The 24469-nt window shown below is 41.2% G+C and overlaps 1 protein-coding gene across 1 annotated transcript; it reads left to right on the top strand.

The window, feature by feature from the left end:
* Window positions 1-623: 623 nt before the first annotated feature.
* On the top strand, window positions 624-22474 carry IZUMO1 (izumo sperm-oocyte fusion 1). Its single transcript, XM_087714672.1, has 9 exons — window positions 624-858; window positions 5004-5078; window positions 7402-7485; window positions 9398-9418; window positions 11161-11241; window positions 11942-12042; window positions 15511-15661; window positions 18655-18889; window positions 22363-22474. Exons 1-9 carry the CDS (start codon window positions 624-626, stop codon window positions 22472-22474), a joined length of 1095 nt encoding a protein of 364 aa, XP_087570798.1.
* The last annotated feature ends 1995 nt before the right edge of the window (window positions 22475-24469 follow it).

The following is a 24469-nucleotide window of genomic DNA, read 5'->3' as shown; positions in this document are numbered from 1 at the left end:
GATTTCAACTTCCAGAATTCCTCAGTGAGCGTGGCTGGTTGGGGAATTCTGGGAGTTGAAATCCCCCTATTTTAAAGATGCCCAATTGGGAAACACGGGTCTAGAGGCCAGCTGAGCAAAACAGAAATTATAGTTCAATGCAAGTTTACAGGGATTATATTAGTGAGAGATGGTTCATCCAACACAAGCTCACCAATGAAAGAATAATAAGGAACAGGCATTAAATATGCAGGAGAGCATTGGAAGTATATCAGAAAGGACAGAAGCTAAATTGCCTCCATCTTCTGATTAAAAAAACATTTCATGATGCTAATTGGAAGTTAAGTGTAGATTGCATCTCTCTGTCCGTTGCAACATTGACTTATGCTGTAGCAACGTTCATATACTGTGCTAAACCATAATGTGGCTTCTTCTGTTTCCATTAAATATGAAAAAAAAAGCCAGCCCATTGTGATGTGTTCAGCCAATTATGAGCCACAGCTGAGCATAATGGGGACATTTCAGTGGAAGAGTCACATTCACTTCTGATTGAAAAGCATGCAGGCTTTGTGAGGTCGTGGTTATGATGTCACTATTCTGCTGTTCAAGGCCCCTTCCAGCAGCGGACTAGGGAAGATATCATCATGTCTCGGTTAGAGTTTGGGCTCCTCCTGGCCATGGTCATCACAGGATCTCAGGGTTGTTTAAAATGTAGCAAAGAAGCCATGGCATTTCAAGAAGAGTTCAAAAATAGCTACCTGGGGAAAAAACTTCAAAGAGACCCTAATCTCAAAACAAAATTGGAGCAGCTCCTGGACAATACCATGGAGAGGATGTGGCAACAACCCATAGATCCACAAAAATACATGGGCTCAATTGGTATGAATGCATTCCTTCCAGTAGCTCTCCAAGAAGATCCAAATTTTTCAGGAGTGATCAGAGCTTTTTTAGGCAGACTTAAATCCACATCCTGGCACCGTGAACATTTCGTAAGGGCAGGTTTTGAATTTTACACAGTAACCTATATATGGAACAAAGAGGTTACGTTACCAACTTATATTGATTTACAAGATTTATATTTTTCTCGCTGGGGAATTCTGGGAGTTGAAGTCCACGCTTCTTCAATACAATACAATAGCAGAGTTGGAAAGGACCTTGGAGGTCTTCTAGTCCAACCCCCGCCTAGGCAGGAAACCCTACACCGTTTCAGACAAATGGCTATCCAACATATTCTTAAAGATTTCCAGTGTTGGGGCATTCACAACTTCTGGAGGCAATTTCTGTTCCACTGATTAATTGTTCTAACTGTCAGGTTCTAAGTTGCTTCTCTCCTTGATTAGTTTCCACCCATTGCTTCTTGTTCTACCTTCAGGTGGGAAATGGTTTGACTCCCTCTTCTTTGTGGCAGCCCCTGAGATATTGGAACATTGCTATCATGTCTCCCCTAGTCCTTGTTTTCATTAAACTAGACATACCCAGTTCCTGCAACCATTCTTCATATGTTTTAGTCTTCAAGTTGCCAAGATTGAGAAACACTGTGCTATGACAACCTCATCCCCAAACATTGGCAGGACCAAGTTAGAGAAATTGGTGGGGACAAAAAGTCATTTTTTATAGGGACATACACTATATTGCCAAAAGTATTAGCTCACCCATCCACATAATCAGAATCAGTTGTGAGCGAATACTTTTAGCAATATAGTGTATTATAAATGGGTTCTGGTTTTTTGTGGGACTACTTATCTCTGCTTGTCCCACCAAACCCAACAAAGTCAGCATGTCTCTACTCCCTGTCTTAAACTGTGTCATCTTGTTGGATGAAATCAATATTTCTACTCTTTCATGGTATTTACCCCACTGAGATTTAGAAGTCCAAGAAGTTGTTGATTTTTGAGAAAGCCACAGAGACCTGGCCTTTCCCTGAGGTTGGATGTTGTCAACCTGCGGCTCCAGAGCCCCTTGTGTCTCTTTCATCCCTCTGCTGTGGTTCCCTGTTGCCGCAGAAGGATGAAAGAACTGTTTCCCCGTCGCGGCAGTGGTGATGGGCGGAGTCTTAGTGTGGGAGTAAAGCACCTCTGCACTTGCCTTTGCGCGAAACAGCATTCCTCCTTCGTTGCGGTGCATTTGCTGTTGCCGCTCTCGCGGCACCTGTGCAGCACAGTAAAATTTAGCACGCTTCACAATGGGGAAGACGGGTCCCCTCCTCCTGGACCCCATTATGACACCTTCCTCACTTGCCCTTAGCAAGAACAGTGGCGTCATGGGCTCGCTCTGACCTACCCGATGTCAGTTGCTTTTCTGCATAGCTGCCGATGTTGTGATGCCCATTTCCTTACCAGCCAACTGGTCTTCAGCTCCTGGGCTCATCGGCCTCCGGGCATCAAATTCCCACCACTCAGCACCAGTTCAGAGGTTCCTTCCACCCTACCAGGGGAGAGGGGGGGGGAGAGAGAGGGAGACGGAGGGGGAGGGGGGGGAGAGAGAGAGGGAGACGGAGGGGGAGAGGGGGAGGGAGAAGGAGAGGGAGGGAGAGAGAGGGGGGGGATGGGGAGAGGGAGGGAAGGAGGGGAGAGAGAGAGAGAGAGAGAGAGAGAGAGAGAGAGAGAGAGAGATATTTCCCATAGAAAAGAAAACACTGGGAGCCACAAAACCTATGTAGGCGTGGCTGGGGGGGGTTGTCATGTGACTGGGTGAGTGACATTGAGTTGGCCATGCCCACCCAGGATTTGCGGCTTCCAGTTTTTTCTGTGGGAAATGGGTCGAAATGGCTCTTTGAGTATTTAAGGTTGCAGATACCTGCCCTACGGCCTCTTGGGGTGGACCAAGATTTGGAGACGCTTCATACACATGTATATTCGATATGATTTTTCTATATGTTGCCTCAGAAGGGGTGTTGATTTTTGGTATTGATTGTTTTTAACTATTCTGTGGTAGAGGCTTTTATATTGGTTTTTGTGAACTGGTTGTCATCTGTCCAGAACTATGTATTTAAGAGCGGTGGTCTTATTGGTTTCCTAGATAAATAAAGAAATAACTGAATAGAGAAGGCAAATAGAAAGTCAGAGCTGCTTTGATGGGTGAAAGTAAAAGCCTCAACAAAACATAAATCCTGATGACAATTGCTTTGAGCCTTGGCAGTGAAGGGAGAATACAAGCTGAAGATATCCTACTGAATGAATGAAGTGATTTTAAAAAAAAGCTTTTAAGTTGAACCCTTCTTTGAGACCAAATTTGGAGTTGAGAACTCCAAAGGAGCAGACTGGAGACTCCTTTCCTTTCCTTTGATCATATCCCTATTTCATGCAGGCAATTTCAATCTTGTAATCTTGCATCATGGTTTTTCATTGCATTTCTAACACTGAAAACGGGTGCTTCTGTTAACAAAAGATGTGCTGAACTTAAAGACCCTGTTCAAATGGAGATCTAGTCATGCTTAGGCTTCCATAGGAGAGATGTTGAAATTTGCAAAAATGGTTGTTGTGATAACCTTCCTCTTTGCATGTGTGTACATTGGTATGGAACTGATGTTAGTTATCCTATTGAATGGATCTTAAGTAAGACAAGATCTGGATCCAGCCACAGGTTCAGCATCTAGCTCAGGGTGTCAAACTCAAGGCCCGCAGTCCAGATACGGCCTGCGGGGTGCTTAGATCTGGCCCGTGGGGCTGACCTGGAAACAGAACAGAACCAACCCGTTTTGTTAGTCTCTGCTAACAAAAATGGAGCTGGTGTGTGTGTGTGTGTGCGCGCGCGCGCGGCCTTTCTGAGCTCTATTTTGTTGGCAGAGGGCTTTCAAAACAAACTGAACAAAACAAAAGGAGAATATTTTTCTCTTTTGTATCTGAGCAAGGAAGAAGGGACAGGAAAGGAAAAAGGGAAAGAGGAAAAACAAAGAAAAAGAAGGGAAGAGAAAAAGGAAGGAAAAATAGGGAAAGAGGAGAAGGAAGAAGAAAGGAGAAGGAAAAGGGAAGGAGAAAGAAGAAAAGGAAGGAAGGAAGGAAGAAAGGAAGGCAGGCAGGAAAGAAGAAAGGAAGGAAGGAAGGAGATTATAGTGAGAGTGACTGACAGTCTCAAGAAAATCCTGCCTTAGCATTTGGCCACCATAGGTGCCCCTGATACGAGTCCTGTGCATGCCCACCATGACCATGCTCACCCCTGGCTATGCCCACCCCTGGCCACACACCATGGCTATGCCCCACACACCCTCTGCCCTCCGAGGTCAAACACCACCCTGAAATGAAATTGAGTTTGACACCCCTGATCTATATGACTATGTGCTACTACAGGGTTACTATCAAACCCAGTAAACCAAATTGATAGTTTATTTTTATATCATTTCTTTGAGGTTATAAATAATTGGAAAGTAATTGAAAATATATCCATGTGTGTTTGTGCCTATGCAAGATAAAACGTATGTCTCTTCAAAATGAAGCAAACACTTATGTACAGATAGGTAAGGTATGATTCGGAGTTACAATAGACTTATGACTGTTTTGCAACATCCCCGTGGCCATGTGATCATGCAGACGCGTGGCAATTGGCATATATTGCTGACAGTTGCGGTGTCTCACCGCAACTTACGTGATCACCTTTTGCCACTTTCTGACAAGCAAAGTCAGGGTTAATAATCAGTTCCCTAATGAATTCAGGCTTTGCGTGAAATTCCATAAGGACATTTTTGGAGAGATTTGCACATAATGTAAAGCTACAATTTTGAACTCTTGATTTGGACTTTTCTGCACAATAGACATAAATTATATTGGGTCCACAACACACTATCTCAAAATGAATCCAGCAATGTTTAGGTTAATGCTTGTTTGAACCGGAAAAGTTTTGGAAACAGGTTTTATGTTTGCAAGCCATGAAATTCACAAAGGGACATATTGAACGGAAGTTGTGGATTGAGGTCTATATATGGAAAACTGATTTAAACAAGATTTCTTAAGACAAATGCATGAGCAGAGAGGAAGGAATCTGGCTATTTTCTTTTACTTACAATTCTTCCTCTTTTCCATTATTTTCAGATGAATTAACATTAAAAAAACTCGCTGCCTACTTCAAACGCTCTCTGAACCAGATCAAGGAAAATGGCTTTGAAGGTAGAGAGACTTGTTAAAAAGAATGGTACTATATGGGCATAAAAGGAATGCATAATACTTGTTCTTCTTGAAGGGCACTCAGGATTATTTTGAATTTAGACATACTACAGTCCATTAAGAACAGGGTTAGAGGTGCAAGATCCTCCACAAACCGCAATAAAGTTTTGCCTTGCCTGCCCAATTCCCCCACCCATGGCCTATTTGCTGCTTTTGTCTAAAGTCACCATCGTAATGTATTCCAATATAATATTTTTTCTTGGAATTAACTACGCAGCACCATCTGGTGGTTTTGTGAAATTCCCTTACCCAAGGGAAGAAAGGATTTCCCCCATTCATATTCCCCAATTTCCTTTCCTTTCCTTCCTTTCCCTCCACATTAGCGATTTTTTAAATGCACCTCAAAGGCAATTCTAGCCTAAGCATCTTAAAATGGTTCTCACAAGTAGTAGCTAACTGTGACTAGGTTTAGAACCACAGCAAAAGATTGCAAAGAGGGAGGTAGCAAAGCCAGGATCACATATTTTCTCTCTCTCCAAAAGACCCTCTTCTTTAGACAATGGTACCCCAAATAAAGGTTCCATAGTGAAGCCAAAGGGGCATGGTGATTCAGTGGCTAAGACGCTGAGCTTGTCGATCAGCAGTTCAGTGGTTTGAATCTCTAGCTCCACATAATGGAGCAAGCCCCTGTTACTTGTCCCAGCTTCTTCCAACCTAGCAATTCAAAAGCATGTAAAAATGCAAGTAGAAAAAATAGGAACCACCTTTAGTGGGAAGGAAACAGCGTTCCGTGCGCCTTCAGCATTTAGTCACGCTGGCCACATGACCATGGAGACATCTTCGGACAGCGCTGGCTCTTCTGCTTTGAAACGGACATGAGCACCACCCCCTACAGTTGGTAACGACTAGCACGGGAAACCTTTACCTTTACTTAGTGAAGCCATCTCATGACTGGTGATTATAAACTATGTTTACAACAGAGCCAGTGGAAACTGGAGTAAACCTAGCAGAGAATTTGCTCTCGTGAATCAACAAATTCATGTTTGTTGATTCGTGGACAACATACAATGTCCCTGTAGAGAAAAATTGCTCTATGTTGGGAGGTGAGGAGGCTGAGGATATTAATGACCCTTTAATCCTAGGCTCAACAACTGGATACTCTAATGAATCATTATGATTGGGTTTGCTAATCTTAACAGACATATTTAGATCTCCACAGACTGTAGAACAGGGGTGTCAAACTCACAACAGCACGTCGTCACATAATGTATCACAACTCTCCCCCCCCTCCTTGCTAAACCGGGTGGCCTGCGGGCTGTGAGTTTGACACCCCTGCTATAGAAGATCTCCACAGACTGTAGAAGAAGTCCTTGTATTGTTTCTAGAAAGTGTGTAAATGCACTTAGTCAGGTGGAAAGAAAATGCAGGTTGGTGCCTGCGGAGTTGAGGATCTTTAATCTTTTCTGAATCAAGATGGTGACCTCTGGAGTGAAGGGATTTTGTGAGGAAATCTAGGTTCAGCATGGGGAACATTTAATACCGTACTTTGAGGTGATGTTCTTATTTGATTACGTTGGTGCCTTTCACCAATTTCCTCTGTATTAAAACTTGCTTTGTCAGTTTCAGCTTAGGTGTCAAATTGGCTTTAGTCTTCTGTCTTATTGTTCTTTGGAAGTCAGGTAAAAAACCGAGAAAAGTTGACATAATGGGGGAGGTTGACTTTCTTCCCACAAATATATAAGAAAATAAAGCTGTGGGAGATACATGAAGATGGTAGAAGCTGTGAGTCCTTTCCCACATCACAGACAATAGTTTTTTTTTTCTTAAGCAGTCCTCGACTTACAACCGTTCATTTGGTGACCATTTGAAGTTACAACAGCATTGAAAAAATGATGTATGACTGGTTTTCACACTTACCACCGTTGCAGTATTCCCACAGTCATGTGATCAAAATTCAGGTGCTTGGTAACTGGCATGTATTTATGACAGTTGCATTATCCTGGGTCATATGATGACCAGTTGTAACCTTCCCAGCCAGCTTCCAACAAGCAAAGTGAAAGGGGGAAGACAGATGTGCTTAATGACTGCATGATTCATTAACAACTGTGGCAAAAAAGGTCATAGAATGAGATGCTACTCACTTAACAACTGACACATTAGCAATGGAAATTTTGAGCTCAGCTGTGGTTGCAAGACCTGTAAGCCTTTTCTTTAAATTTGGTTCATGGGCTGCTCCAGTGCTTTCCCCAACAAGCTGGGTCCCGTGGCCCAGCCAGGTCACAAATTTTCCGTAACACCTTCTTAGTATTTTCTTTCTTTTCAACAGGTGAGCAGCTTTTCAATGAAATGATGTGGAGCCTCCAGAAATTGATGACTTATTTTCGTGAGGTCATGCCACCAGTTGCAAAACGTAAGTTCTATTTACTTCTAAAAAGGGGGGGGGGGAAAGGAAGATGTAGTTCTAAGTTTAAACAACCAGGTGCGAATCTCTGTTTTGCCATCAACATAATCAATGGTTCCCCATAATTCGGCTTCAAACGCAATAATACATGGGCAAACAATGGATACAAACTCAAGATAAACCACCCCAAATCTGATTGCAGAAAATATGACCAGCAACAGAGTGGTCAATGCCATGGAATGCACAACCCGACTCTGTTGTTACATCCTCAAACCCCCCAAACTTTAACCTTAAACTGTCCACCGTGGACCTCACCGCATTCCTAAGTGGTCTGTAAGGGGCGTGCATAAGTGCACCAGCGTGCCTACTGTCCAGGGGTGGGTTCCGTTCCTTTTACTGCCGGTTCACTCAGGGATGCACTTTGGGCACATGCGTGTGCTTTGGGCACTTGCTTGATGAGCGCTATATGTGCATGTGCAGAAGTTTAAAAAAATCACTTCTGAGCATACGCAGAAGCAAAAAACAAGATGGCAACACCTATGGCGCCGCTGATAGAAGTGGTTTGGGCCGAGTTACTACCTACTCGGCCGAACTGGACTGAACTGGTAGGAACTCACCTCTGCTACTGTCCCTGTCCTTCTGTTCCCATCTATTTGTACTCATTTCTTGTGTGTGTGTGTGTGAATGTATGTATGTGTGTGTATATATATATATATATATATATATATATATATATATATATATATATATATATATATATATATATATAATTATTATTATTATTATTTGTATGTATGTATGTATGTATGTATGTATGTATGTGTGTGTGTATGTATATATATATATATATATATATATATATATATATATATATATATATATATATATATATATATATATATATATATATATATATATATATATATATATATATATATATATATATATATATATATATATAATTTAAATATATTTATTTATTTATTTATTTATTTATTTATTTAAAGTCACAACCCCTGGTATGCCCAAATATGGGAGGAAGATCACACTTCCATTCTCTGTCCTTCGGCTCGTCACAAGAGACCATCCAGACAGAAACCCAATATTTTTTACTGTTGCCTTTTTGTTACATTTGTTATATTTGTGCTGATAAATAAATAAAGGGAGACTAGTATAGATCTATTTCAAGCTATTTAGCTCTCATCATGTTTAAATATATACCTTTCACCCTGGCCTGGCTGATAAAGAGTTGAGCTCTGTAGCTCAATGGTTAACACATCTGCCTAAGAGGCAATAGAGCACAGGTTTGTATATACACACACACACACACACACACACACACACACACACACACACACACACACGTATACCTGCTTATACTTATATGTTGATATGTTATATTCATACTTATATTTGTTTTTTCATACATGCTTGACAAACCGAAATAAATAAATAAAATTAAAATAAATAAATGATGTTTTCTTTATTGCTGGATGCTGCAAATTTGCCCATTCTGGTAGGCTGGCCTTCTCTTTTGCCACTTCCATGAAGTAGAACTGTGTTTTGTCCAAAATGACAACTGGGGTGTGGGTGGGAGGGAGGCAGAGAGCAGTCTGAGAACGAATGCTTCATTTAGTGGCAGTTACAGACAGCAGAAGAGCCATAGGTCTCTAGCATCAAAGGAACCATTCTCGGCTGCTTCCCTCTCTCCCTCTGACTGATCTGTAACGGAATCATTTAATACTGTCAACTGAAATTGAGCTTGGTTCTTTGCTTGCTCAGTCACTGCTTGCTCAAACTGATGTCAGAATGTCAACTTCAACTACTACTCGTTCAAAATCGCTAGGTAGGAGGTTGGGGCTGGAGGAAATAAACCGTCTGTTTATTAATGCCCTTCTTTGCTTCTCCTTTTGGTTTGTAGTCTTTTGCAGCAATGAATGTGGTGAGTATCAGATTAGTTAAAATGAATGTTGGGTTGTTTTGGAGATGTGTGGTTTTCTACAACTGATCAAGGTTAGGAGTCATATTCGCCTATTGTTCCCTCCTCCTTACAAGTCTTATCCTATATTTAGTCCTTAACATAATTAGAACTGTTTCAAGAGGAAAGGAGGGAGGGAGGGAGGGAGAAAGGGAAGGAAGGAAGGATTAGTTTCATGTCCAGTTTATGTGTTATTAATACTTTCATATATGTTTAACTGGGCAAAATGATGCATCATTGGGCAACAAGTTTTCAACTGAGGTATTTCAAATGTACTAACTTACAGGATGTGTTCAAAATCAGGGCCCCATAATTCCCATGAAATTGAAATTTGGCAAATGTTATAAAATACTTTATAACATAAAAATTATGACAAAATATTCTGTGACATAACACTGTACACAATGTCACAAAACATTTCCTGTGGCCAGCTTATGACGCTTGACTGTGCTGTATAGTTGACCACTTTCAAGGAAGATATATCTCTGAATTTGTTTCTGAATTCTTAAGAACTCTTCAAGTACATTAGAAGCTTTGCCATTTACTGAAAGCATTGAGGAATCTGGTAAGGAAGTATCTCCGAAACAATGACCCAAGGAGTCACAGGTTGTCTAGTTTCAATTATAAGTCAGAATTCTGGTGCAACTTAGTCAGTGTCACCCACTACAAATGGCATTTTTTGTCTCCATTGGAGAAAGCAAATCTATCACACTAAATAACAGAATTACAGAGTTGGAAGGGACCTTGGAGGTCTTTTAGCCCAATCCCCCTGCTCAGGCAGGAAGCCCTATACCAGTGATGGCAAACCTTTTCGGCACCAAGTGCCGAGTGCCAAAAAGATTGTGCAGAAACATTGCACCCATGAACTCATCAGGCCTGTGCTCTGGAAAAGCCAAACTTCCAGGTTCTAGTGTGCATGCACGCCTGACGATCAGCTGCATGGGCACATCAGTTTTCAGCACTGCCGTGCATGTACAGCATGCACTCCAGAAAAGCTGAACCTCTGCATTCTGGCACGCCTGCACACCCCACAACCAGCTGATTGGCGCGTGTACACATGCCAGTTTTCAGCTGGTTGCTGCGCACATGAAGGACAGTTGATCGTTGCACATGCATGCATGCCAGAAATCCAGGAGACAAACAGGCAAGGCCCTGGGCGTGCCAGGCAACATGACTTCGTGTGCCACTTTGGGCACACATGCCTATAGTTCACTATCCTGGCACTATACCATTTCAGGTTAAATTTTGCTGTGCCATTTTTTCATGTTCTTGAACTGACTTTGTTTTGCCCAGTATGTATGTCAGATTTTTTAAAAAAAGGTTTCTGAATGATTCTGAGTGATTATTTTTCTGTACATTTTGGCAGGCAAGCAATTTTGCCCATAATATAATGCATTTCTATGTCACTATGTATTCTTTGCCATACGTCTTTTTGCACAGAGTTTTTGAGTTGCAAATGGTCTTTTAGCAAAAAAAATAAGAGGAACTGAGACCAGATTCATCTGTATCTAGAACTGAGTAGTGTGACCAAGGCTTTTCTGGACAAACTATGCCTACTCATCAGAGTTCTGTGGTTTTGTCTTTTGCCAGCAAGATCATAGAATCATAGGACTGGCATGTTTACTCTTCTGGTTTTCTTCTGCTTTGCATGCAGTACATTAGCTTCTCTCTTCTGGTCCTCTTCTCATTTAATTCCTATTCTGCAGGTCGTATGGTTTATATGTTTATCAGTTGCGGCTCGTGTATTAAAAATCAGCAGACCTGTACCAAGAAGCCCAACTGTGGAGGTAAGTGTTGATAGAGCAGAACCCCAAATCGGCTCATGTAGTTTGGAGCTGGATTAGAAGATAACAAAGCCTGGTTGGACAGAGAGGTAAAGAATCCAGTCTAAATTGCTGGCCCACAAAACTTTCGTTAGCTGTAAACAATGGCGAGGTTCTTAGCCTGCTGTGCCTTTGCCAAAAATAGGATCCAAGCTGGAAAGGTAGACTAATATCTCTTATAGAAGACGATATAAGGTGAAAGGCCTCTTAAAAGGATAGACTATTACTTTATATACAGTTCAAACATTTTGGCTCTTCCATTGGTTAGCATAATTTGAGTCATCAAGCATGCTCAATAGCTATACATGTCAATTCATAGCATCCCATAATATTCTTAGCATGATTTGTTAATGACCAATTACATATTCAATAGGTGAGGTTTTTACATTATAATGAGTTTTTGGATTATTAAATGTCAACTCTTTGGGCAATTCTTGTCTCCGGCCAGTTTGGCTGGGTCCTTCTCAGAATTTCACATCCTTGCTTGTTATTTCAAAGGACTAGAAACATTAATCAAATATGAGTCTTGCTACTAAAAACATAACTCAAAGGGTCCTCTTTGCTTGCTCCCATCACTTCAGGCACCAAGAAAGCCTAATATAATTTAAGTTAGCAGCTGTTGGCATGGCCTGACAGTAGAATTATAACATGCTGATTTTTGCAGAACGGAAAGTTCAAGTGGAAATGGATGAAGATTTGATTTTGGATTGTGCTCTGAAATGGCATAAGGCAAGCCATGGAGTTAAGATATACAAGTTCTACAGGGTAAGTATTGTCTCCCACAAAGCAGTTTGTCTGACACAAACCTATTTCCCTATCCCCTTTCCAGTGGTGGGATTCAAATGATTTAACAACCGGTTCTCTGCCCTAATGACCAGCTGAGTAGGCGTGGCTCAGTGTGGTCATGTGACTGGGTGGGTGTGGCCAACTCAACATCACTCACGTAGATGGGCGCTTCACCTTAGTTGTCACAATGTAATAAGGGTTAACCGAAGAGGCAGTTTCTGTAAGCAGGGAAATAAAGAAACAACATTAGAATGTTTCCTCCCTGCCTTCCTTACAGGATTAGCCTTATAAAATGGAAAAAAAAAAATTTCCTCCAACAACCGGTTCTCCGAACTGCTTGAAAAGTTGACAACCGGTTCTCCGAACTGCTTAGAAAGTTAACAGCCGGTTCTCCGAAAACTGCTTAGAAAGTTAACAGCCGGTTCTCCTGGATAGGGGCGAACTAGCTGAATCCCACCACTGATTTTGTCTCCTTAACTCTTGAGTTTGATTTTCCAAACTTTAGTAGTGCCATTGAATGATCCTAGCCTTCGGTGGAGGGCTTGTACTGCCGCCCATTCTTTCATCCTGGATGGCAACAACTTTGTTACTGTATTTTTCGGAGTATAAGACGCTCTGAAGTATAAGACACACTTGGATTTTGGGGAAGAAAACAAGAGAAAAAAAATTTGCCTCTGCCTCCCAACAAACAGTATTTAAGATATACACTGTTTGTAGTGTTACATTTCAGACTATACTTGTACAGATGCTGTTAAAATTGATGTGGCTTTCTGGAAGTATACATTATTTTCTGCCATTTAAAAGAAGATACAATAACACTGGGCATCTTCAGATCAAGCATTTATTTTATTTTTTATTTTGCTAAGTTGTCTAGAACAGTGGTTCCCAAACTTTTTCAGTCCACCGCCCCCTTGGTGCTGCAAACTGATCCTCAGTGCCCCCCCACCTAGTGGTGGAATTCAATTTTTTTACTACTGGTTCTGTGGGGGTGGCTTGGTGGGCGTGGCTTGGTGGGTCATGTGACTTGGCGGTTTGCATGAAGGAAGGAAGATAGTAACAGTAAAATTCAAAACTGTAACAATTAATTGCACATTTATTCAAAATCCAATTTAAAAACCTTTTTAGTTAATGTTAATTCAACAAAATTGTTGAACATAATCCAGTGATACCAGGTTTTCAAAGTCTGATAGTCATTTATCAAGAACCTTAGTAACTAGCAACTTAGTAAATTCAGTAAAATTTAGTAACTACTTCACTGTTCAGTAAATTCTTAATGTGATGGATGGGCTTGATGAAGCGATACCAGTTTCCCAATGTCTGGTTTTAAGTCACTTAGCAGGAGTCTTAAATCACCACGTTCAGTAATCTGGAGTTGATTTCTTTGCTCAGAGAGAAGTTCGATGACCACACTGAATCCACGTTCCACCAAATATGATGTTGGAAATGCAACAAGGAGCTTCTTAACCACTGTCCATAGTGCAGGATAGCAATCAGAAATTTATTTCTGTAACCAAAACTCTTGGTACGATTTCTTAAACTTTGGCTTAAGCTCAATGTCATTTTGCAGCTCTATGAGTTGTTCCCCCACTACCCCATCTTCCTCAGTATCTGAAAATGGATTTATCACCCAATCCGGAATTTCCATCAAAAAAAGATCCTGATATCACTCAGACATCTAAGTCTTAGAATGTCAGAGAAAAAACTTTAGCTGGATAATCACATCCCTGCAACAACATCATTGTAATTTTCAGTTTCATTAATTTCCACAATATCAACACTAGATTTGCTACTAACCCCTTCCAAACCATCTGCATAGTCTTTAAGATTTGGTGGTCTAAATATAAAAAAATATTTAAGAGAGCGACCGCACTTCCGCTCATCACCCCCCTCCCCCCCAGTTACTTTTACCCAGTTGTGTCTCCATGCAAAGGAAAAGGATTGCACTAAATATGTGACCGTTTTTTAAACCAGTGGCAAAGAACTTTCTCGCAAGCTCAACTAGAATTTGATTGGTGGGTTTCCCCCCCCCCTAACAACACTGTGCACGATCTCCTCACCCACCAACCGTTTAAAAAAAAACTTTTCACAAGCCAAGCCCGTCGGTTAAGACGCCGGCAGTGTTGGGGAGGCAGGTGATTGAAGTGGCGCACGCCCCTCTCCTGGGAGGAAGGCAGTGATTGGAGGGGAGGGTGGTGACATTGCTTAAAGGGAAACCCGCAGCTATTTCCAGGTTTGTTTGGGTAATTTCTTCCTGCCCGCGTTGATGGACTTTAAACAATCCATTTTCTGCTCGGCTAGTTTCTCCTTTCCATCTGAGAATTAGCTAAGGGGAAACTACCAAGCTGGGAGTGACGCTCTCTGTAGCCAACACAATACATAATCTTTTTTTCCTCGCCCTCTTAGCACCCCTCCGGTCTCCCCTGCCACCACCCTTGCCTCTAAACACCCCTGTGCTGCCCCCTTGCCTCTTAGCGCCCCCCCTAAGACATCCCACCGTCCCCCAGGGGGGTGGTACCGCCCACTTTGTGAACCACTGATCTAGAACAATAATAAAGCAGTTTTTTAAAAAATAAGTAATAATTTGAACATTCTATAGGCATTTATAGTTATTGACTTACCTCCTTGCAGCAAACAGCCTGTTTCAGTTTAGCCTGATTAAAAGAAGAAAAAATCTGCCTCTGTCTCCAGCAATTTGCCTCCTTGCAGCAAACAGCAAGTTTCACTTTCAATTTCAATTTAAGCGTGGGCTGTTTCAGGCTGCAGAGATTGCCATAGTCCCGGGATGGCGAACCTATGGCACGCGTGCCACCTGTCATTTGTCAGGGCACGCAAGGCGTTGCCCTGTCAGCTGGCCAGTGCGCATGTGCGCACTGGCCAGCTGAGTTCAGCCTTTTTTTAAAGCCATTTTTCGCCCTCCCTAGGCTCCAGAGGCTTGATAGGAGCCTGGGGAGGGCAAAAAGAGCTCCCACCGCGAATGCCCTCCGGAGGCTTCAGGAGCTTCCCTGAAACCTCCAGAGTGCAAAAAAAAACGGCCCTATGGGCAAACAGGAAGTTTGGAAACGTAGGGTCCTTTTTAGTCCTCCGGAGGTCCCTGAAGCCTCCGGAGGGCCTCTGGGGGCGGCGGGAGAGCGTCTGTCTTGCACGCATGCACACTGGGGGTCGCACATTGCATTATGGGTGAAGCATGCCCACGCACTACCCCCCCTATGAGCTCCCCCATATTGCCTATTGCCGTCGCCGTAAGCCCCATTTTCTCCACTTGCTGCAAGGAGATAAATTGCTAGGAGGCAGAGGCCAAAGGGTGGGGGCCGGTGGGTGGGTGGGGCTACATTTGGTGTATAAGACGCATCCAAATTTTAGCCCTCTTTTAGAGGGGGAAAGGTGCGTCTTATACTCCGAAAAATACGGTAAGTAGATACAGAAATAATGTGATCATCTTCTTCTCAGAAGGTGAAAAACAAGGAGCAGCTGATGGCCAGTGGGGCAGATTCCTTTCTGACCAAGAAAGAAGCCAATATGAAAGATGCAGGCAGATACCGATGTGAAATGGTAGACACAAGTGGCTATCAATACAGCGAGCTTGACTTTCAAGTTGTGGGTGAGTGCAGTGAAATCAGGACTGGAAAACATCCTCAGAAGCTCAATATTGGGATTCGGAGGACCTTCTTCCCCAAAGGGGGAGCCTTCCAATTGCATTCGCTGGCTTTGAGCCCAGGAAGCATAGAAGGTTAGCAAACACAAACATTTGGGAGGGCAGGAAGATTCTTTTCCTAGCATCTTGCACCATAGTCCAACCAGGCGCCATTCTTGTGAACGTTCGGAAGGCGGCTTCTCCAAATTGAGCAAGCTTGCAGAATGGCATGGAGTGGCCTCTTTAAGAAGGCCATGTCTCTCATTGGCTGGGTAATCCTGTCAGCAACTGTAGAGAAATGTGAACATAAATATGCTGCTGGGCCTCGTAACCATGGTGAGGCCTGCTGGGTGTAGTGGGATGGGGAATAGGCCTGGGCCTCCAGTGCCTTCCAGCTTGCAATGCACTGGTGGGCTGGGCAGCTGAGATAGGAAGGAGGAAGGGGCAGTTTCAGCACACCTGAGGTTTGTTGCATGAAAAGGTAGACTGCCAAATACCGAATCTTTATCACCTGACTGCGAGGACTCTGCAATGCCCATAATTTCAAGTATAGGTCATAAGCCCCTTTGTTCAGCATTGTTATAATTTTGAATGATCACTGAACAGTCATTAAATGGGGACTGTTTGTAATATTCCTACATATGGGCTTGGATGAACTCTGTCATGATTAATTAGAAGGATTTTCTGCAAACTTTAGTGGGACTCATTCTATAACCGTGATGGAGAACCTGTGGCGCGTGTGCTGGAAGTGGTACGCAGAGCCATCTCTCTGGCAGCTTTGTCCCAGTGCACCGGCCAGGTATTGTTCACATGGATGGGAGCGGCAGAAACTGGAAGAGCAGTTGCCCAGTGCACATGCACGTGTCAGGAAGATGCTCTTCTGGTTTCCAGTGCATGTATGGGTACTAGCCACCTGGTCTTCCAGTTTCATGTGAAGACCAGCTGGCCGGTACACATGCATGCACTGGAAACCAGAAGAGCATCTTCCTGGCACGCAGATGCACACCGGGCAGCTGCTCTTCTGGTTTCTAGCATGCATGCACACGCTCTCTCATTTTGGCACTCGTTGCCAAAAAGGTTCGCCAACACATTTCTATAACATGGGGATGGTGCTCACCTTAGGGGTATGATTCTTAGGCTGCAAAAATTGAGGTAGCCACTAGATGTCAATAAAGAGACACTAAGACAGTGTTTCTCAACCTTGGCAACTTGAAGATGTCTGGACTTCAACTCCCAGAATTCCCCAGCCAGCATTCGCTGGCTGGGGAATTCTGGGAATTGAAGTCCAGTCATCTTCAAGTTGCCAAGGTTGAGAAACACTGCACTAAGATCTGTAATTCTGCTACCATTTAATGGTCATTGTTTTTATACCTCCTGTGAAATTCTTTGGAGGGGATAGCATTTGTGAGGAGGACAGATTGTAAGTGGACTGTGGGCACATACAGTGGCCATCCATAAGAGATGCTCTTTCTTAATTTTTACTAGAGGTGGAGAAACTGTGACAGTCATATAGAGGAAAGGCTGTAACACTATTCCTCTCTCCAGTGAAAATAAATCCACTGGGCAGTGGGAAGATGCAATTGAGATAGCCTGGATGCAGAACACCTGAGCAGGTTGCTTGCTTACCTGCTTTCTGGCACAGATGTAAGCTTGTAACTTTAGTCTGTAAAATCAAAGTTTGGGCTGCAGGGAAGTGGTTTTTAATGGCTGATTAAATCTTCACTTCCTTGCCTTTCATTAAGAGTTCTGAAGGGGGGGGGAACCAAGACATCTCTACATAGTTTGTGCAGAGGCTGCTGTATTTGACCTCAGGTGTATCTGCAGGGAGGAGGTTAAAAAGGTTTAGATGGTCAGCTCAACCATGCGATTAAATCCCTGCTCTTTTTTTTTTTTACAAGTATTGCAATGTAAAAAATAATAATAATATCCCTGGGGCCCTGAGACTCCTTTTCAATCTTGTGATAATGAAGAGAGCATTTCTCTTCTTGGGTGGAGTCCGTCCATCTGCCTTTTGAATATCAGATATGTTTTCCTTTAAAGTAGATTGCTTTATGTCAGTTTTCAAGCCCTTCATCTAACCCGTGTGTGTGTGTGTGTGTGTGTGTGTGTGTGTGTGTGTGTGTGTGTGTCAGGACCTGCAGCTCTAGAGCCACATGTGGCTCTTACATCCCTCTGCTGCGGCTCCCTGTCACTCAAAAATACATCACAACCGCCAATGTGCAACACTTGCTGGCTGGCAAGCTTTCCGATCTCCAGTAGGCCAACCATGGATAAATCCAAGAAGAGAAAAGTTTCAGAAGAAAACAGAATTCAATTACATACAGTATACTAGTTTTGTAGCCACTCAGAAAATAGTCAGGCATCAGAAAGGTTTTGTGGCTCCCGGTGTTTTCTTTTCTGTGGGAAATGGGTCCAAATGGCTCTTTGAGTATTTAAGGTTGCCAACCCCTGACCTATCCAGTTGGCCAGGGGCTGAAGTTTAAAGAGATAGAATGCCTTCTCTTCTAAATGCAACTTCGAACCGAACCTGGCACAGCCATTTTTCTGTCCCTCAGTTGCCACCCAGGTGGGGGAATGAGGTTGGAATGCCTTAGTAGACACAACTGAGAGGTTTCTCATGAGAACCAAGGTCATCTCTACTGGCAACAGATAAGGTTGGGGAAGGAGTGCCTGAAGAGCCAATTAACCCAATTGGCTAATGTGACCTGTGACACTTGGGGATGGGGTTATTTCCTAGTTTAATTATACTGAAACCACGGGACAGATTTAGAATTGGTTTTCAATTGAAGCTGTGCTGATATGATGTACTCATTAAAGAAGAGCATTGAGAAGGAGCCAAGTCTCAGGGTTCTGATTTGCTTGAGTTCATTATTCAGAGCCTTGACAGAATTTCCCCCCAAATGCCTAATCCCCACCTTGATGTCTCTTAAATTTCTCCTCTTCTCCTCTTTTTTTTTCAGTGCTACCTTCAAAAGAGAATACCACCTGGTTTACCCACCCACCACCACTGGTTTTACAGCCATCATCACTGTCTCCCCTACTACCACCTTCATTATTGTCACAGGCACCTATGACAGTGAAAAACTCTCTCACCCTAGGGATTTCTTCCAGAGCTCCACCCCCCGAAGCTGATTGGACAGCTTGGAAAGTGAGCGGGATTACAGGAGGTGTGCTGTCCTTCATTGTTGTTGCTTTGTGAGTCTCATCACTTTACAAACCAGTAGCCTCGGTTGCTTTTTGTGGGGATAACTGGAAGTAGATGACACTGAATTGATACTTTGGAACTATCAATTTCAAAGGCTATCACATCGGAACAGCAGCTGGTGGGAAGACTGAGTGAGAGATGCCACTGCCTCATCTCTGGCATCCTTTTTTTCTCTCAATTCAATTGAGTCTGGTTCTTGGAGATTGCCTGGACAAGTTCCTGCAAGTTTTCTTGGCAGGTTTTTCAGAAGTGGTTAGAACATGAAATAATAGAGTTGGGAGGGATCTTGGAGGTCTTCTAGTCCACCCCTCTGTGGAATCAGGAGACCTGATACCATTCCAGGCAAATAGCTGTCCAGTCTCTTCTAGAAAACCTCCAGTGATGGAGGTGCAAAAACATCCAGGGGCAAGTACTGATGAATTGTTCCCACTGATAGAGAAAAATTTCCCTATTTCTTTTTGTGGTTTCTTTTTTGGGAGATCTCCCCCTTTATCTACTTTTCCTTTCTGATTGTAAATCCCAGTGAGATGTTCCATCTGCATTTTATTTTCAATTCTACCACAAAATGGTAAGGAAAGAAGGAGAAAGGGGGGAAACCCTGGGGAAAGTTACTAGAATAATAAAAGTAAATATGCTGAAGAAAAGATATAATAACTACAAAAGCAGGGGAAGGAAAAAGAAGAAGTTAGGGGAAAGGGGGAGAAGAAGGAAAAGAATTAAACCTGGGATTTTTGGGAGCCCAAGAGAAAATGGTTAAAAGAGGAAGAAAGGCGAAAAGAGTTATATTAGTAGATTAAAAAGAATAGTAGTAAGATTGTTATGTAACTAATTAAGAAATAAAGAAATGATAGTATATTGTTAATGGTAGAAAAAAATGGAAAGAAATGCTCTCTGTGCTTAAATTGAATTAGGGAGCGTATGTTGTTTACAGCAAAATATATCAATGGAGAAAATGAGAAATGAAAATTTGGTGTAACTTTGAAGGGGCAATTGAAGATGTTGTTTATGTATTAAGAAAAAATAACTATAAAGTTGGAAAATAATGGAAGAGAATAATTTGGCTGAAAGTGAAAAACAAAACTATGGTGTAAAAAGGACTACGTAATTGAGTGGATGTAAAAGTAAAGACCCAGACAACTCTTCGTTCCTATAATATGTATAATTTGTATTAAAAAATAAAAAACCTTGAATGGAAAAAAGAAAGAAAAAATTTCCCTAGCTTTTGGTAGAATCTCTCTCCAATAATCTTCCACCCATTACTTCTTGTCCTGCTTTCAGGTGTTTGGGAGAATAGGTCAATCCCCCCCTTCTCTGTAACAACCCTTCAAATATTGAAAGATTGCTATCATAATCACCTCTGTTCCTTTTCTTTGTTAGATTAGGCCAGGGGTGTGAAACTGGTGGCCACACACAGGCCATGCCCCTCCCAGCTTCATGAAGGGGAAAAACATCGTTATATGTCATGTGACGTGGCGAGTTTGACACCCATGGACTAGATATACTGTATTTTTCAGAGTATGACGCACCTTTTTTCCTCAAAAAAGAGGCTGAAAATCTGGGTGTGTCTTATACATCGAATACAACATTTTTTGCCTCCAGAAGCTCCGCCCCCTTCACCAAAATGGCTGTGCATATCTTTATGGAGTCTTTCAAAGAGTTCCTGGGGACTGGGGAGGGCAGAAATGAGCAAAAACAGCCCATTTTTGCCTCCTCCCCCAGCCCCCAGCAGCACTCTATAAACCTCCATAAGGCTATGCATGCAATTTTTTTTTGACAAAAAACGAGCCTGTTTTCATGAAAAACGGGCCGTATTTTGCTTGTTTTTGGCCCCCCAGGAGCACTCTACAAGCCCTCCCCCCCAAGGCTATTCATGCCTTTTAAAAAAAGCAGGCCAGTTTTTGCAAAAAACGGGCCATTTTTGGGAGGTTTGCAGAGTGCAAAAACTTTTTTTCCTTTTGGAAAGCTCTTTAACTGATTGATGAGAATTAGATTGATCAAATGCTGTGCCAGCAGAAACAAAAACTTAGGTGCTGCCGATTGTCAGCAATTTCCTTCTCCAGCACATGGAGAAATACACCTGGAAACATCTACTTATCTACCTACTCTCTCTCTCCCTACCTACCTACTGTATTTCTCTCTCCCCCCTCTATTTACCTACCTACCTACCTACTCTCTCTCTCTACCTATCTACTGTATTTCTCTCTCTCTATCCTTTTATCTACCTACCAACCTACCCTGTCTCCCTATCTACTGTAATTTTCTCTATATCTTTCTCTTGTTCTATTTCTATTTCTCTATCCCTCTACCTACCTACCTACCTACCTACCTACCTACCAACACACACACACTCCCTCTCCCTCCCTCCCTATCTACTGTATTTCTATTTTTCTCTCTATCCCTTTTTCTACCTACTTAACTATTCACTCTCTCTCCATACCTACCTACTGTATTTCTCTGTTTTTCTCTCCCTCTCTATCCCTGTATGTTACCCACCTACTTTTTTTAAAAAATTGCCTCTTCAAAACCTTGGTGCGTCTTATACTCTAGTGCGTCTTATACTCCAAAAAATATGGTACATAAATCCCTCAATTGCTGATCAGATAGTTTACCCTCAAGACCCCTTATCATCTTTGTTTGGTTTGCCATTGCCTCCTTCCTAGGGCTGAGACAAGGTGAGTGGCCCAAGGTCACCCAGTTGGCATTGTGCCTAAAGTGGGACTATAACTCATGGACCTTTTAACAATGGTTTGACTGTTACAACAGCTTTGAAAAGAGTGTTTTATGGCCCATAAAGCACTTCTGGTCATTGTAAAATGTCACCCTCATTGTCCTGTGACTGTATTTCTGGCACTTAGCAACAGTTTGCATTTATATCTGGTTGCAACATCCATAGTCATGTGACTGAGATTTGTGGCATTTTAAACATTTCTAGCAAAAAACACACGTGAGAGAATGGATTTGCTTAAGATGTGTGACTCAGACTAATGACTACATGATTTGATTAGCGACCACCATAAAAACAAATCAGGTCTGGTCCTGTGGATTTTTCAACTTATAACAAGGACTTACGACCAAAATTTTGGTTCTAATTATATCATAAGTTGAGACCTACCTGTAGATTTTTCCCCAAAGGCAACAAATATTTTGTGTTTATACTCAGGATATGCAATCTGGTTTAGGGAGGAGACTGTGTCCCTCCCACCCCCATCCCATTATTGAAAGATGCGCATAATAATTTGGGCAAATTAATAATAAGGCCCACTAGGCCCAGCCAGTATGGCAGATGAATTAAAGGCATATCATAGAATTTTTCATTGCATTCTCAAAATCTGGTGTGTGTAAGGGCCTCATCAGTAAAAAAAAAAGAGATTGTTGGTGGAATTTATCAAAGCTTAAAAATTGGAAATCTGCTTCTGTGTTCTGCTTCATTTCCCACAGTGTTATCCCCCTTTTTTCCTTACAGTTTATTTTATTATCGTCATATATCTAAGGAGGAAGAGGAGGATGACAACGATGACGATGACAATGATGAGAGTGACAGTGACAGTGACAGTGACAGTGAATCAGAGAGTTAGTGGAAAATGTCCCCTGCCCCTTGGAAATTATTTGTGGCCAGCACTCTCCTTATCTTGAATTTTTTTAAATATTTTTTTTTTATTTTTTATTTTCAAAACAAACACAACACATAAAATTTTCCTTCTTTACATACTGTAGAAAGTGTATCAGTTGGTTACAAAAAGGCTTTTGTGCATCTCTTCCACAGTCATCAAACATAATTCATATTAACTCAAGTATTTTAATTCAGATATATTTATACATATTACCATCATCATGCCTCCATTTTCATTTGACTATAATTGTTTAAACGTCCTTCATCATAAAATATACCAAGATTTAATATATAACCACATATTGGCATTTCATTTACTATTTCTAAAATCCTCTAATAACACTGAATTCTTATGTTCTATTCTAGCTAAACATCCATAATATTTAATAACAAAATTTTCTAATACTCCTTTCCAAATCACTGTTTACAATTTACATCCAGTTTCCAGTTATGTTGTACCCATATATATATATATATATATATATATATATATATATATATATATATATATATATATATATATATATATATATATATATACACATTGTTATCATTATCCCTCCTTTATTTAACTATATCCTGTATCATAACATTTCCCCCCTAATAATCAAGACTTAACTGTGTCTAACTTAGTTCTTTTTTTTAATTAACCTTTATATATAATCCAAAAGGATTTCTAATCTTCCTTTCATGGGTACCATTCAATATTCATATCAAATTATTACTTATCATAACACTACACATTGTATACATTATTATCATTAACAATTATTTATTTAACTATATCTATTGTCACTAAATTTCACTAAGTTTAACTAGTTTTAAATTGTACTCTTCCATCTATCAACCTGTATCTTTCCAGTAGCAAAACAGTCTCATATCTTCTGCCATTTGTGGTGTCAATCCTCTGATCATTTCTTTAATCAACTTTGTATGGACTCCTCTTAAAAACTCCTTGCTTATAAAATCTCTCATGTAATTTTGATGCAATTTTTCTGTTCCTTAATCAGCTTATCTTTGATTGTCGGTAGTGTTATCAATGATGTTGCTAATAACATTTCTCTCTTTAAATCCATAAATTCTTTTGTTTTTTCTTCTTTTGTATCTTGCCATCTGGGGTAGATTTCCCCTCCATTTAATTCCTCTTTCAGTATTCCACTCTTTCCATTTTCAGAGACAAACCAATCTCCATAAATATCAGCTAATTTAATTTCTTTATATTCATTTTCCTTTGATTTTTAGGATTTTAACTACCACTATTTCCACTTGATAAACATCTCCAACTTCTTCATCATATTTTACTGTTAGATGCTCTAAGTCTTCCAGCTTCTTCTCTATCCTCTCATATGTATTTGATAATTTCTGTATTTCTGAGAATATCTTTTGTAGACTTAAATTTTTTTTCTGCTGTTGAAATTGTGGCATTATCTCCAGCTAACAAACACTGCTGCTCTAGCTTAGAAGGTTTTAACAAGATTAAGCATAGATTCACAATAAGGTTTTGTTTTCACTTTTCTCTGGTTAAAGATATACTTCAAAGGGACATCTGTATGCTTTTCTTCTTATCACTCTCTATAAACAAGCAGGGAAACCTTGGAGTGCCAAGCCAGGATAATCAGTGAGAAAAGTAAGAGTGTTTTGTTTCCAATACACAAACCTCCAGCCTCCAAGTAGCAGTGTTATTGTTGCAATTTTATTTGTTGCTTTTTGTATCTTTTTAATATTTCAAGTTAAAAAAAGTCCGATTCTTGAATGAGTTAGAAGAACACTCACAGTAATGAAAGAGGAGAATTTTAGTCATAGGTTACAAAGAATAATAAAAGAAAAAAATAGAAGAAAACAACATAATCCATTCGTTTTAAAAGGCTTGCATAAATTCCATCCATGAAGATAGCATTTAAAAAGTAAGATAACCATTCCAAAGTTAATTCCGCCGCTTATTTCTTCCGTTATCCAATTT

Source organism: Thamnophis sirtalis, unplaced genomic scaffold (genome assembly GCF_051295495.1).
Source record: "Thamnophis sirtalis isolate CommonGarterSnake01/CBP01778 unplaced genomic scaffold, rThaSir2_p1.2 scaffold_4, whole genome shotgun sequence".
NCBI classification, from domain to species: Eukaryota; Metazoa; Chordata; class Lepidosauria; order Squamata; family Natricidae; genus Thamnophis; species Thamnophis sirtalis.
This window is presented reverse-complemented; position numbering and strand designations above follow the sequence as displayed.

What these genes read in the sequence shown, in the direction of transcription:
- IZUMO1 (XM_087714672.1), top strand. Translation starts at nt 624, where the DNA reads ATGTCTCGGTTAGAGTTTGGGCTCCTCCTGGCCATGGTCATCACAGGA. An exon ending in GCTTGACTTTCAAGTTGTGG is followed by an intron (nt 15,662 to 18,654) that starts GTGAGTGCAGTG and finishes TTTTTTTTTCAG; the next exon opens with TGCTACCTTCAAAAGAGAAT. An exon ending in TCCTTCATTGTTGTTGCTTT is followed by an intron (nt 18,890 to 22,362) that starts GTGAGTCTCATC and finishes TTTTCCTTACAG; the next exon opens with TTTATTTTATTATCGTCATA.